The sequence below is a fragment of the Falco peregrinus genome, chromosome Z, assembly GCF_023634155.1.
Source record: "Falco peregrinus isolate bFalPer1 chromosome Z, bFalPer1.pri, whole genome shotgun sequence".
NCBI lineage: Eukaryota > Metazoa > Chordata > Aves > Falconiformes > Falconidae > Falco > Falco peregrinus.
In genome coordinates, this window is record NC_073739.1 from 70,704,949 (window position 1) to 70,719,165 (window position 14,217).

General features: G+C 34.7%; 1 protein-coding gene across 3 annotated transcripts in view; it reads left to right on the top strand.

Annotated features, from left to right (window-relative positions):
• Positions 1–13,995, top strand: part of FYB1 (FYN binding protein 1) — a 49,903-nt gene extending 35,908 nt beyond the window's left edge. Inside the window, exons 10-20 of one of the 3 annotated variants that reach the window (XR_008744782.1) lie at positions 309–337; positions 1,488–1,557; positions 2,107–2,247; positions 2,929–2,960; positions 4,017–4,086; positions 5,489–5,594; positions 5,907–6,069; positions 10,245–10,278; positions 11,414–11,445; positions 11,561–13,408; positions 13,464–13,995. Coding sequence is in view for 2 of the 3 variants with exons in the window: in XM_013302238.3 (XP_013157692.2) it covers positions 309–337; positions 1,488–1,557; positions 2,107–2,247; positions 2,929–2,960; positions 4,017–4,086; positions 5,489–5,594; positions 5,907–6,069; positions 10,245–10,278; positions 11,414–11,445; positions 11,561–11,583 (700 nt within the window). In the remaining variant the exon portion in view is untranslated. Of the gene's footprint in view, positions 1–308; positions 338–1,487; positions 1,558–2,106; positions 2,248–2,928; positions 2,961–4,016; positions 4,087–5,488; positions 5,595–5,906; positions 6,070–10,244; positions 10,279–11,413; positions 11,446–11,560 lie in introns of all 3 variants that reach the window. The other 2 variants (XM_013302238.3, XM_055790862.1) reach the window with 2 other exon arrangements.
• Positions 13,996–14,217: the final 222 nt, after the last annotated feature.

The window sequence follows — 14,217 nt, forward strand, 5'->3', positions numbered from 1 at the left end:
AGATGACACATTTTCATTAGCATTAGGAGAATGCAACTACTATTTGACTGTATGAAAATTGCTGTGAATGTGGTGAAAACAGAGAGAAAAAAAAGAACTGGCACATTTAGCTGTTGCCCATATGGAACACACAAGCACGTGCCTGAGCTTCCAGTGCAGAATTTGTAGTGCTCACCTGACAATACAGGCAAGTGTCAAAGTCAAAAGGTTGAGAACTAATAACTACAGAAGTGATGGGTAATCATGGTGTTTTCTTTTTCCAAAGGATGACTGTTTTTCTCTAAAATGTCTCTTATTTGTTTTTCCAGTCAGAGTGGTGGTCAAAGTGGAGCTGGAAGTAAGTTCTACATATACGTTTTGGGGGGAGTTCTGTGTAATGCTTACCTTCAAATCCAGACAGCTGCAGCTTCCACCTAATGCAGTAATTATCCATAACCATGCTAAATATTAGCTAGCAGGTAACAAACAAAGAAGTATAGTGGCCAAATTAACTTTCTTTCCACCTGTGGGAACGTGGATGAGATAGTTTTGTCTTCAGATACTGTGAATCAGAAGCATGTCAGAAGATGACAAAACTTTAAAATTTTTTGTGTGAAGGTAAATCATCCCACAAACAGCACAGATATAATTGGCAAATATTAACATCAGCAAGAGGTTTTATGCAGGAGAAATCCTGAAACAGCCTGAAACACTACCAATTAAAGCTGCATTTTGCTGACAGGGTTAAGGGGAACTTCAGTTCCAGTGATACTCTGGAGTCATCACCAGTATGACTGCAGCAATTTCACACTGTCAAGAGCACATATTCAAACTCAGTTTCCCCTTTGGTAGCACATATATTTATGTAGCATTCTCTGTTGATCACAAGAGCACAGCTCATCTTCTCATCTTAGAGTTTAGATACTAGTCATGGCAGAAGCATCCCCTGGCAGTGCTGAATGAAGCTGCTGCCAGCTAAGTACAGATTTCAATGATTACACTGACCAGTGGCTAGAATTGGACATGGAAATTGAGCTAACCCTGCACTGATGGAGGTGGGGCTCAAAGGTCAGATCTGACACCAAAATGAGAAGCTTACATTGCACTTGCCTCTGGCTTCTGTGGATGAACACCAGATGTCACTTTCTGAGAGTGAGAGATCTTCAATCATTACTTGAGCCACACACAAAGTCATCAGTCATCATAATGACTGGGCCAAACGGCTATTTAGAATTTCATTGAATACAGTGTAAATGCATTTGGGTTTAGTATTTGTGCTCTTGTGATTGGCAGTGATACATTTAAATGTTGTGGATGGCATTCCCAACCGGGATAAGTCTAAATCACTGTTTTAATAAATAGGCAGTGCTGGTTTACAGAAAGATTCTATTTGCAAGAATATTGCACAAACTGCACACACATCTGACATACTTAAGAGGCCAGTAATGAATACCCTATTCAGCAGAATTAAATATAAATGCATTAATTCAATGTTTGATCTGTTAAAGACATGTTCCCACCTCCTCCTTCTGATCAAGAAATTTATGATGGGATTGATGATGAAGATGCTGTAACTAGGTATGCTTTTATATCCGTTACATAATTTGCTTCTTTGAGTGTTTCCATTTCAGGTTTTAGTATTTTTGAATTAAGCTTAATAATTAGCAGGTATTAGGATGATCAGCAAGTGGGTATACGTCAAGATGGATTGATGAAGTTAAAAAAAAAAAAAAAAAGGGTTTGGTCTTCTGTGGAAGTTTTGTTCTGTAATTAATTTTGGTATGTCAGCAAAAGGAGCTGCAACCATGAAAATCCCCAAATCTCCAGCTAGACTGAATAGCTCTGAAAGCAGATAGCAAATGCTAGCTTTGAGCAACAACATAAAAACAGTAAGTCACTAGGTTAATATCTATACCTATAAATATATCTCAGTATCTACAAATAATCTAACATACGTATTTGTAGTTTAGCATTTTAGTGTTTAGCATTTATGTAAGTGTCCTCACCTTGTGGTATATACATTGTTGGCATTAATGACAATTATGTGCATCATTGGAGAATTTAAACTGGACCTTTTAGAATGAATGTTACATTTTACCTTGTGATAATTGCATGCATACTCCAAAGGTCTGTATCGCAGGATGAAGATAAGAATGGTATCTGGTCCTGGGGAATCTTGAAGAAACTAAAGGTCAAAGATGACAAAAAGAAAAGTGTGCGAGAAAAAACAACCAAAGGCAATGGGGCAGAAGATAATGGAAATTTGTTGTAAGAGTCTGCTAGGAAATCACAGTGCACATTAACGAATTCTAATAAAGCATTGATCTCACGCTACTAACGTGTTCTCACAGCAGCCTAATGAATCATGCATCAAATTGCAGCTCAGGATGATACTTCTCTGCAAAAACACTGACCTCCTTTCCTTTCACCTGCATAATATAATTGTTTTCTTAACAAACTGTGTTTGTTATGTAAGTCTGGTAATTAAAATATACTACAATTTTTTTATGCTGAAGAGCACCAAAATAATCCATCATCTTTGTGCCACTCTGATGATGTCATTGGTGATGTCACAGTGATGATCCTCAGTTAAAACATACTTTGTTCACCAGTACAATGTAGCTGAGATAAACTGGTAAGTCTAGTCCCATTAATCCAAATTTTAGGAATAATATGCCAAACCAAAAGATGCAAAGATTGTCTTCTACCCATCTTGCCTAGAGGTTACATCAGCAACTGGTGTTCTACAATCATCCTCTGCCATTCAGCTCTGAACCAGTTTACTTTGATTCAGTTTTAAAAACACATTTAGTCCATGAGTAGTGCTGGTGTTACTGGAGCTTCAGAATGTCTGGAGATTACTTGGAGCCTTTGTGTTGCAAGTTTTTTAAATGATGCAAAAGCCTATTAATGTGATATAAATACTTAATGAGCATCTTTTTTTTCCAGCATGTCTCCTTCAGCAAAGCAGCTTGGAAAAGGTAATTAATAGCCTATTGTTCAGTATCCATATTGATTTCTGATCCTTTTTTCTATAGACATTAAGTGCTAGTCACAAAAGTACATCCAAGGAAGGAAGCAGGATTTCCCATTGCTTACCCAGTTCCAGTAAACAAATTTCAAATATTGTGACTGATTTGGCTACAGACAAGGAGATACATATACATTGCAATCTCTCTAAAAAACAATTTAATGTATTTTTTAGGAAGTCATGATTTTTCTATGTGAGATTTTCACTAGTTCATTTTATTTGACATTAAGTATGAAGAGGTACACTTGGAAAGAAGCACTTAATGCAAGACTTCAAAAGTAAAAAGAGATGCTTGTTATTTTTATCACTTGCAGTGTCTTTGTAAGATAACATGTATTCATAAATTTCAGCTTAGCCATGGAATAAAAAATCAGTTCTTCCAATTTTTGAGGCTGTTGCCACAACTGAGTTCTAAACCTTTCATCTCCTGCTGTGATTTTTCTAGCCATTGATTTGATGACTTGAAAAAATTGCTTCCTCTCTACAAATAAGCTAAATGTGATTCAAAGTATATTCTTGGGGTAAGAATTCTTTGCACTGCTTTGGCATTGCGAGATGGCCTAAAAACTAACATACATGTGATTCATATCCACTTCTAAGCCATTGACCAGATTGCTATAGAAGTGCCTGAGTGTACATTAAAATCAAACTCCAAAAATATATTTTGATGCAACTCAGTGGGAAACGGACTAATTAAAATGAAAATTAAAGGCTATTGCATTAGCCAACATGTGCTAAAACTTGCTTCAGTTTAAGAAGATTAAAATATCAGTGAATACCTATTATTATTAATAGAGTCTTATTCTGAAAAAGATTGGCTGGTGTTTGTTTTGCACAGTAGACTGTGCAAAACAGAGAACCCACAGTTACTACAGACAGTACATGGCTACAGTACTTGCCATAATTTCTTGTCAACTTAGCTATACTACCGTAGATTTAACACAATGTGTTCACTACTCAAGGGTCGCATAACAATTTTCCATTCTTTTAAACAATATTATTTCAGATTGTGGAGACAATTATGTTTATGATGACGTAGATTCTTCAGACTTCCCTCCTCCACCGTCTGAACTCTGGCAAGTTAAAATGGGAATTACTCCACTAATTAGAAATCTGTAATACACTGTAAAGCATTTTCAAAGTATTTACCAGAGGCAGATTGCTATTAATGTTATGGTTTATTTGATGTTGCCAGGTTTTGTAGTTCTTGTAACTGTATTGTTGGAAATGGCTATTGAATGCTCCATGCCTCTATTTCAAATTGGAATAATAGGCTATAGAACAAATAAGCATGCTTTGAATTTCAACAAATTCAGTCCCCGATGGACAAGACATAGAAATGAATGCATGGCCTAAAGGTACGTCATGGTATATTCTCTGTGTGCAGTCCTCTTCCTATCAAAATTTGGGGACTGTTAGGATAAGTACTAGATCTCAGCTGCTGCAGTATTTTTAGAGAAAAGGAGATAGTGCCCTGTGTTGTAAGAATGAAACACATCTGGATGCATAAATTTCTGCCTGGAAAACTTTTATCCCTGGACCAGGAAGTTATGGGTATATCTGGAGCACTGATGTGTTATGAACATAGATGCATCTCTGAAGATGACTTCAATATGTCACATTCTGTTGTCACTAACTCCACTTAAGGGAGGCTGCAGAGTGCACTACAATAATCTAGCCTGAAGCCATTAAAACGGAGAGAACTCTTTGAACTGTGTATCCAAAGGGAAAGACATAGCCCTCCTAACCTAAATCTATGCCAGTTCACACACACTCCCTTACATTCATCATCAGTGAAACTGCCATCCACAACTCCTGCAGAGATCAGGAAGGATCAAAAGGTAGAGTCAGACTTTAAATTCCCAAGTACAGGAAGGGCAGTTTGGGCATGAAACACTTCAGTATTTGTTGCCACAGGTCAAATCTATCAGGAATGTGCAAAAAACAACAGACTTTGAAATGGGTCATGTAATGCAGATTCCTTGGTGTAGCAAGGTCTTCTATGGGCACACAGGACTAACAGTTACTGTACGAAAGGCTAAGTAAGATGTTCCAGCTGCCTCCACAATGGGATGTGTGGTTTTCAGCCTATTGCCCAAAGATACATAAACTTCACTAGAATTGCTCCTTGTCTACAGATTCTAAAATGATGGGTATCGTTTACCTAAACTATTTTTGGTAGAAGTAAAGTTCTCATTGCTGTAGCAGCTAGATACTTTGAGTAATTTTCCATGTTCACTTATGTAATAGACATATTACCATCAGAACTCATTGAAAGAGACAAGTAGGGAAGTGAATCCCAACATTTTATTTCTTCTGAAATCAAATCTTTATTGTATTATCAGGATTAGTTTTGTAGAGCAACAAAAACATATTATAGACACATGAATGCAAATGCATTTTCACTAAAATTACCACAAACATTGTCAATACCTCAGATCTGTTAATTTTGTTTTTATCTGTAACCTCTTGTTTTAGTTCATCAAAATCTGCAAACCTTGGAAAACATAAATCAGATGGAAAAGATGCAGAAAAGCTTAAAAAGATGGAAAAAGAAGAGAAAGAGTTCAGAAAAAAGTTCAAAGTAAGTTTTGGTCCCATAAAATATAAAGAGTAGAGTATCTGTATGGTGTCCTTTAATTTGTATCTCCTAATTTGTAAATGATCCATTATTTTGCCTTTGAAAGGTGAGGTATCACTACTTGTAAAAATAGTGATCTGAGCCTTTGTAAGTTCAAATGGCAAGCATGGGCACATATTACATAACATAAACAATTATTTGCCTGATCTTCAAAAAATTAGTAATAAATGGGAATATAGTGGTCTAAAAAAATGCATGATCATAAGTTTGGCACTGACCTTTTTTAACCAGCATCTCTTTGTTTTATTTTTGCAGTTTGAAGGTGAAATTAAAGTCCTTTATTCTACTACCACAGTCCAGGATTTGCCCCAGAGAAAATGGGGATTTAAAGACTTGCAAATAAAACCAGGGGAGTCTCTTGAAATTATAGAAAGTACAGATGATACCAAGGTCCTGTGTAGGAATGAAGAAGGAAAATGTAAGTTTTCTTATAAAGCTGTAGTACAAATCAAATTGTCAGAGAGCGATTGAGTCAGGATGTGTGAAAACCCCTCTTCCCTCTCATATTAAAGCAGAGGCTAGTACTTGTTTTTTGTCTTGCCTGGTGGTTCACAAGAGGTAGGCTGTTGTTATTTTATTATTGTGGTTTAAGAATGGCTTGCCTTAAAAAAAGTTAAAATCCAATAGACATATATTGAACGTGGAAAAAAAGGACAGCTTAGTTATGTAAAACTTGCTTTGCTGCAACTAGGAGTAGAAGGTTTTGTAGCTTATGTCTCCCTCTATTTGCCAAAAAGAGTATAGGTATGATACTCCACAGAATCTAGTAAAAGTAAAATCCTTGCTGCACCTCTGTGAAGCACTTGCCCATTGATTGCAGTCAAAGGAAAACCTATAACAACATTCTTATTCTGGATTGCCAGAGATGGAGTTTAATCTTTTCAACAGACTGAGGGCGAAACTGTTGAAGGAGCCTTTCCCCCACAGCCTCCAGCTAATCCAAGGCGTATATCCTTGTTGGCATGCCTGCTTGTTTTGGGAGCTGCGTGAGGCCTTTCAGTGTTTCTTTTAAATCCTTGGCAAGGGTGTGCATTGGCATAATTTTTTGCATTTTTGGAGAAGTCTGGACTATCTACTGTTGGTTTCAATTTCTTCATGTGCTTCTGTTACAATACTTTTCAAATCTAATGAAACCTCATTCTGTGCAGGAACAGACTACATTCAATGCAGCAGCATCCTTACACTTAACTTCATCTTTTACCTCTGACCTATGTAGAAAACAGTCCAATGCCATAAACTTCTGAAGAGGATTCAGTCACACTCGTTTTTTTCCTTTCTGTACTCAACTGCTACAGTCTGGAGTATAGCTTTCTTCCTGGCAGGACTGTAGGGTGAGGGGAGAATTTCTTGCATAACAACACATACATTTTTCAAAATATGGATTGCACTAGTGTAGCCACTTCCCAAACACCAGCTTTCAATGCTGCATTTTTCTGAATCAAGCTAGTAACAAAGTAGAAAGCAGTTCACATCGGCTGTTTTCCTCACATAGTTTTCAAAGCCTTTCAAATAGTGACAGTAGCTACTGCTTTGCTATGCATAAAAGAGCAAACACACATAAATATCCTCCTTGAAAACCTCTGAATAGATCTCTGTCAATTTTCTCATTAATTAGTGAAGTTTGAATCCTACTTTAGTTAAGTGCATGACAGTTTTTGTTGTTTGCTCTACTTGCTCTAGTTCCTCATATCTTAAAGCTATGATTTTACCTTTTGAAGACCAGATAGACTGAAAATAAACAATTAAAGATGTTTTTGTTACTTTCTTGCACATGAAACCTTCCACTTGATTGTTTACTTAGGAAGCACTTCCATAGCTTCATGCCTTTACTGGAAGTTAAACAAAATTGCAAATTACATTTCAATGTCTTCCCACCTTTTTAAGCAAGGGCTGATGATCTTAGGAACGTATTCTGCTATCACTTATTTCAATTGTTATGAAAATACATGAAATTTCAGAAGTGAAACAAGGAACTCATTCTTATTTACCTTCTCAAATTTCTTCTGACTGTTGCCTTGATCTGACCCATGTACATTTTGAAATACACAAAACTTTCAATGTAGTTTCATAGATTTTAATTAAACATTAGGGTATAAGTGGACTTCAGTGCCTGAAAATATAAGTTGTGTCCTCTCCAAGCTTTCTTTACACTGTCAGCGAGCAGCTGGTTTGATACACCACAGCTTTGAGTGGTGCTAAGTAATCAAGATGGAGTGTGCTGACCTGCTGCCTTGTCCCGTATTATGGAATCCACATATATATAAATAAATTAATTAGAAACCAAAAGTTTGGACATGTAATTTTGGATTAGTAAATTCAAAATTGTGTGAGATCAGCAGAGGCTGTGTCCCACAAATTTAGGGGCTTTAGGATCAGAAGAACTAGATTGCGTGTTGCAGCAGTAGAAGGACTATCATGTGCACATTTGGCTTGCAAGCAAGCTGTGTTTGTGTGCCATGACCAAAAGTGAAGAAATTTTGCTTTCATGTATTTCACATGAGAAAACTAAATGAAGAAACAGAGAAGATTAGATTAGCCAAATGATTTTAAGTAATTTCCAGGAGGCTTCAAAAGCCCTAGAAATTATTGTCTGCTTAAAGAGGATTTTTAAAAGGTGAGATCTTTAGCGAAAAATCAATTTCCATGCCTTTATCCCTGATAATAAAGTCTGAGGGAAGAGAACCAGGCTAAGAATATCCTGAATAGACAGAGCTTTCCCTATGCATACTGACTTGCATTCAGCCTGAGGGAATATGCTGATGACTAAAAATCTGCAGCACTAGTTTCTTTGACTATTGAAGTTTGCCTGCAGTTTAACATTTTTACTATGCAAAAGTTATAGCAGAATTTATGTAAGTATCAAATCTTCACAACCTTGAAGAGTTAAATACAGGCAAATTAAGCAAATTTTATCTTACATAGCTGCAATCAAATACTGAATACATAGAACTATTTTTTGATTCATGTAATACTAAGTCTTAAATAGAAGCTAAAGCAGTTTAGCGTCAAATAAAATATTACATGAAATTAATGCTTTTTTAGGCAAGCTTCTGCTCTAGCACAAGACAGAAGTTTTCTTTCAATGTCTTCCCAGAGCAAATGGCTAATATACTTTATATATAGCATGTTCTGGAAAAAAAGTTATTTACATTTGCAGTTTATAGTGATATTTGATATCTACCTATTTCAGGATGGAAATATACCAAGTTAGAATGAATTACACAAATGTTTCTTTATGAAGAAAAGCTGCATATAAGAATTAGTTATTTATTACTATTTGCAGGACTATTTGGGATATTAGCCTTGTCAGATAAAATTTCCAAAACTCCATGTAAGAATCATAGGGCATTTTTGTAATTAAAAGCATTGGCCAGTCAAAGGTTGTGATAATTCAGCAGGTTTTGCAAACAGTACTAGCTCATTGTGTCTAATGTCAGTTTGCAAGGGAAGGCTTCACCTACTAGTAAAGTTAATATCTTGAAAAGGGCAATTTCAATTAGAATAAAAGTAGGGTTTGGATGTAAAAGAGCTTAACACAAAAGATTAGCTTCTTTAGATGGGCATTACTGTACATTTAGAAAAAGAAAATATACTTTAATGCCTTGTGTGTCAGAACACTTATATAGTAATTTCAAATATATCATGAGATCACCTTTCTGGTTTAGAACTGTCCTAATTTTGTACCAGCATATAATGTTTACCTACAAACGCAATTATTTGTATGTATTTCTCTCTGCCTCTATATGTTATACCAATTGGCAAATATTTCAGTAAATATATTTTACCAAAGACAGCAAGTACTTTTTCCAAGAGATTAAATATATTAAAGAAATATATGTGTAGTTTTATCTGATTTCATTAGTAGTGCAACAGAGTAATATAATATTTCACTAGTGAGTAGCTTTTCTAAGGTATTTCTATTCTCTATATAAACAGTTTTATCAATATGATACAGATAATTTTTTTATAACAAATACAGTTAATGATAATTAATTGGTACATACAACTTGAAAGGCATTTTTGTCCCTGTAGGAAACTATACATATTTCTGTTATTTATTATTATAAATACTACTATGTGGTTATTATTATAGCACATTATTGTAGTACAGTTTATGAACTGTACTATATTTTGTTAATAGCTGTGGTTTCACACCCCTCTCATGCAACCAGGAAACTCAAATATAAGATGAAAACTTTATCTTGCATGACCTGTGTTACTATTTTCTCCTTTCAGCACTAGTTTTGTACACAATAAAACTACTGCAACAAAACAACAGAAATGACATTATGTGAATATGTAAAGTATATGGCACAGTAGATACATAACTGGTCTTGGAGCTGCTATAGAATTCTGATTCACTAGCTAAAGCACCACATTATACTAAACAAGCAAATAAGAATAATTTAAACTCTAATTGGACAGAGCAAAATTTTCCTTGGGTACATATCCATTGTACATTGTTACCCATCTACTATATCTTTCAGTCTGAAATACCTAAAAGAGAAAGACTGTTTCACTACTGCTAGCAACAGAAGAAATAATGTGAATATTTAAATTTAACTTAAGTACATATATATTTCAATTTTACAGATGGCTACGTTCTGAGAAGCAATTTAGTTGAGAAGTAAGTACAAAGTAATCCTTTTGAAAAATTCATTGTAGCACTCAGTTTTGTTCCAAACCCTTTGTTAAATAGAAGTGAAATGTCATTTTTTTGGTATGTTGTTCTAGACCTGCAAATTGAGTTATTTTATGGAGTTTAGATTTCTCAAGAATTAGGCACGTACATCCATGATGAAAATTTTCCAGGGCCCCATTCCTCATTGTTTAACCATAAACTCTGGTTTAAACCATGAAAAATTACATAAATTAAGCATTATTGGTACTAGAATCTATTGCTGAACTGCATATTAATGTGATTATGTGTACTGATGCCATTTTCAAATGTCTAACAGAAACGGACCATTTTTTCTTTAGGTTTGTTTTTATTTCAGTGTTATTGGGATTGAGCAGATTTGGCTCAGTGTTGCTGCAAATAATTGCACGGAGTTCAGCATTTCGGTTTTATTCCAAAACTTGTTAAGACAAAGCTGTTTCATTTCCTTCAAGGGGCTTTATGTTATAGCCTTAAATATCAAATCAGATGTCACTTTTAGAATGGAGGCCTGCAATTGTATGATTTATATACTTACATATATAAATAGCCTTACTGGCTTCCACGGGCCTGTTCATGTATCTAAGTAACGTATTTTGAAAATTCCTATTCATGAAGCATGTATCATTTATAAACATTACCTAAACTCATTATCTAAAAAGCTGCTCCTCCAAAACCATTACAGCATTGCCAAGTACAGAAACAAATAACAGTTTTAAGGGCATAGTAATATTTTTTACTTATCTTTTCTGGTTTTCATTTAAAAAAAAACAGTATATAGTTTTTCATGGTAATATCTCTATGAGTTTGTTAGAACAGCTACTTAAAAACTAAATTTAAAAATCCAACCTTTTAATAAAGCAAGCCTTTCACATTAGAAAGAAGTGCATCCAGCTCTACCCTTCACTGAAAATCCTTTGATCTGACCATCTTGCTCAATGCTGTTCTGTTACCACAAAGGTTGCACTTTCCTAATTAGCAAATTAATTACTTGATAGCATGTCTGCACCACACTGCTATATTATTTTGTATCTGCATGCAAATAGTAATATATATCTGATGTGCCAATTTTTAAATACATTATTTTTATTTTTTTAACTTACAGCGATGGAGAGATTTACGATGATATTGGTGATGGTATGTTGAACATTTCAAACAGTACAATAACTATATTCAACTACATCAAATAACTTTGACCCTGAGTCGAGGTACTATACAATACTAATATTTTTGTATTTTATTTCCATTTCAGATTGCATCTATGATAATGAGTGATGCAGAATTCTATGCAAGAGCCTCATTGAAGATCCAAATCTATTTCAGACTTTCTAATGGTGAAAGCAAGAGAAGTCACTAAAGCTGATCCCAAGTTAATTGGTTACTCTCTTCTAAATGTACAGTTAACCTGTTTTAGGATTTCAGGGTTCTTTCATGCCTTGCTTTCTATGACATCCATATTGCGATTTATCTGAGCAATTAAAATCCTGAAAACATGAGCTAAAGTTAAGGTTATAATTTTACACTTTCTTTCCACATTTGTGACAGTCCATGTAAAAAACAGTTCTTTGATTAGCTATACCCAAAGAGGTCAGTTCAGGGCTATGAAAGATACTGAGGTCAACAAACCCAGGGAACAGGTTTTACTCTGGTTCTGGTCTACTAGGCACCAGAGACTGCCACTCCAGGGAGGACAGTATCCTGAAAAGAAATGCTTCCTTTGGTGATAACATCCTGTTGTGAAAACAGAAAATCAAAAGTGAGCATCATAGAAGGCAGTATATAGCTGACCTGCCATTCTAACTGCAATAGCGTTAGCTACACTGACATGTACCATTACTGCTGAAGTTTCTTTTCCTGTGTTAAACTGATGGTAGAATACCAGTCTCTAAAATTTATTTGACCATTTTGTAAAGTACTTTTTGAACAGTATTAATAGTATGATAGTAATAGTGTTATAAGTGTTACATACAGCACTCGCAGATTCAAACCGCAGAACAGTCTATAGTATAGTGTTGTTCAGAACATTTAGGTTAAGATTTAGTTTTCATTTAGTTTGAAGATTTCTCATTTTTGTCACTAGTAATTTAGGCATTAAAATGAACCCACAAACTAATGATAAACTGGTTGGAAAAGACTTCTAGACTAAACGTATATGAATATTTATCAGACCATTTTGAGAATATCTTTTTCTTCTAAGTAATATATTTTACATTAGACTTGGCTAAATGGGAGTATAGAAATTAAACATTTCTGTGCTTATCCATTGTAGAAACAACTTTCATTCCTAAGGATAAGTGATGATGCTTTTCTCTGAGTGAGCAAGTAGCAAATCGAAGTACAATGAATGGATGAATCAAAATAATAAAAATATCACTTTGAACTTACATAGTAGGACTCACTGGAAATCAAAAGATATTTACAGTGAACTCCTAATAAAGAGGGTGAACATGTGCAGAAAATGGAACATGTATTTGTAATGCTTTTGCTGTACTGCAAGATAATCAAAAACTTGTAACAACCAACGTGGTTGGATCAGTGCAAGTAACTCTTCTTGATAATCAAGTCTTCTATAATCCTCAAGGTATAAGTAAGGTACACCATGCAAGCCAGTGCAGTGCAGCAAGCTAACGAGTTTAACTTACAAACAAAAAATTTTTTACTGTCTTGAAGTCAGTGAGTTTTGGTCTTACCTTCAGCGGAGCTGACATTTCACCTTAGACAAGCTCCTTCTATTGGTGGTTCAAAATACAGTAAAACTGCAAGGAGTGGTGCATTGCTATGGGGATATCAAATATAAAATTAACTGTAGAACTAATGGCCTATAAGCTATTTTATACTGTATTTAAAATCACCAATAATACACTGAAAAGCTATATGCAGACCTGGGTTTTCTGTTCTATATTTGATATTCAACCAGCATCCAGGCATACAAATAGAATTTTATGTGTAAGCATCAGCACCGAACTTTAAAATATGATCTTGTATATTAAGTATAATGAATGTGGCTTGACTATTTGGCTGTATTGCTGCTGGTGGTTTACTCATTTTTCAGGAGCATTCGAAGAGGGTATCTGCATCAAATTAGTGATATGCCAAAGAAGTGAGAGGAACACAGGCATTTAGAAATATACAACCATTTGTCATTAAACAAAAAGACAAACAGTTTTACGTTTTACACAGTTAAATCTCAAAAAAAGTCTGTGTTAAATTCTAACCTATATGCCCAGTCTTGTTTTAGTTTCAACTGATAGCAGAACTTCATGTGTTATAGTAAGGCAAAGGAACTTTCCTTTTGAATGTAGTTTATCTTGTATTAAAGGACTGCAGTAGAAAACACAAACCTCTTTTGTCTCCCTGAAAAAGATGTTAATTTTATTCTTTATGAGATTTTTCAGTTATACATTCTTAATAGCTTTTCCATATTCTTAGCCTTAATGTGTTGTAGGTACTGTATTTCCTTACTGATTATGCTGACTGAATTGGTTGTATGATGCATTAAATCAACAAAAGAAATAATCATAAGATACTTTAAGCTAAAAATCAAATATAATGTGATTGCTACTGTAAGGTACTGCACACTGAAAAATTACTGGTATCGTATATTCTTTCTTTTCATTATTTTACCAGTGCTGTTCACTGCCTCCATTTATTTCTTCTAAATAAAAGTGTGCTTTCTGACAAGAAATATGAGTGAACTATTTTCCGCTAAAGTAGAACAAATGTAGCTGAAAAATAACTTCCCAAAATTATCACTGAGCAGCTGACAGAGTGAAAATCAACTTTATTATTGCTGCAAAGGCAGGAGAAATACAGTGTGGCATTTTTTTGTTGGTAATTACTATCCAGAAAAAAAAAAAATGTAAGCAGAAAATCTTCCAGGCAGGAAAATCTGTTCTTAGGAAATTTAAT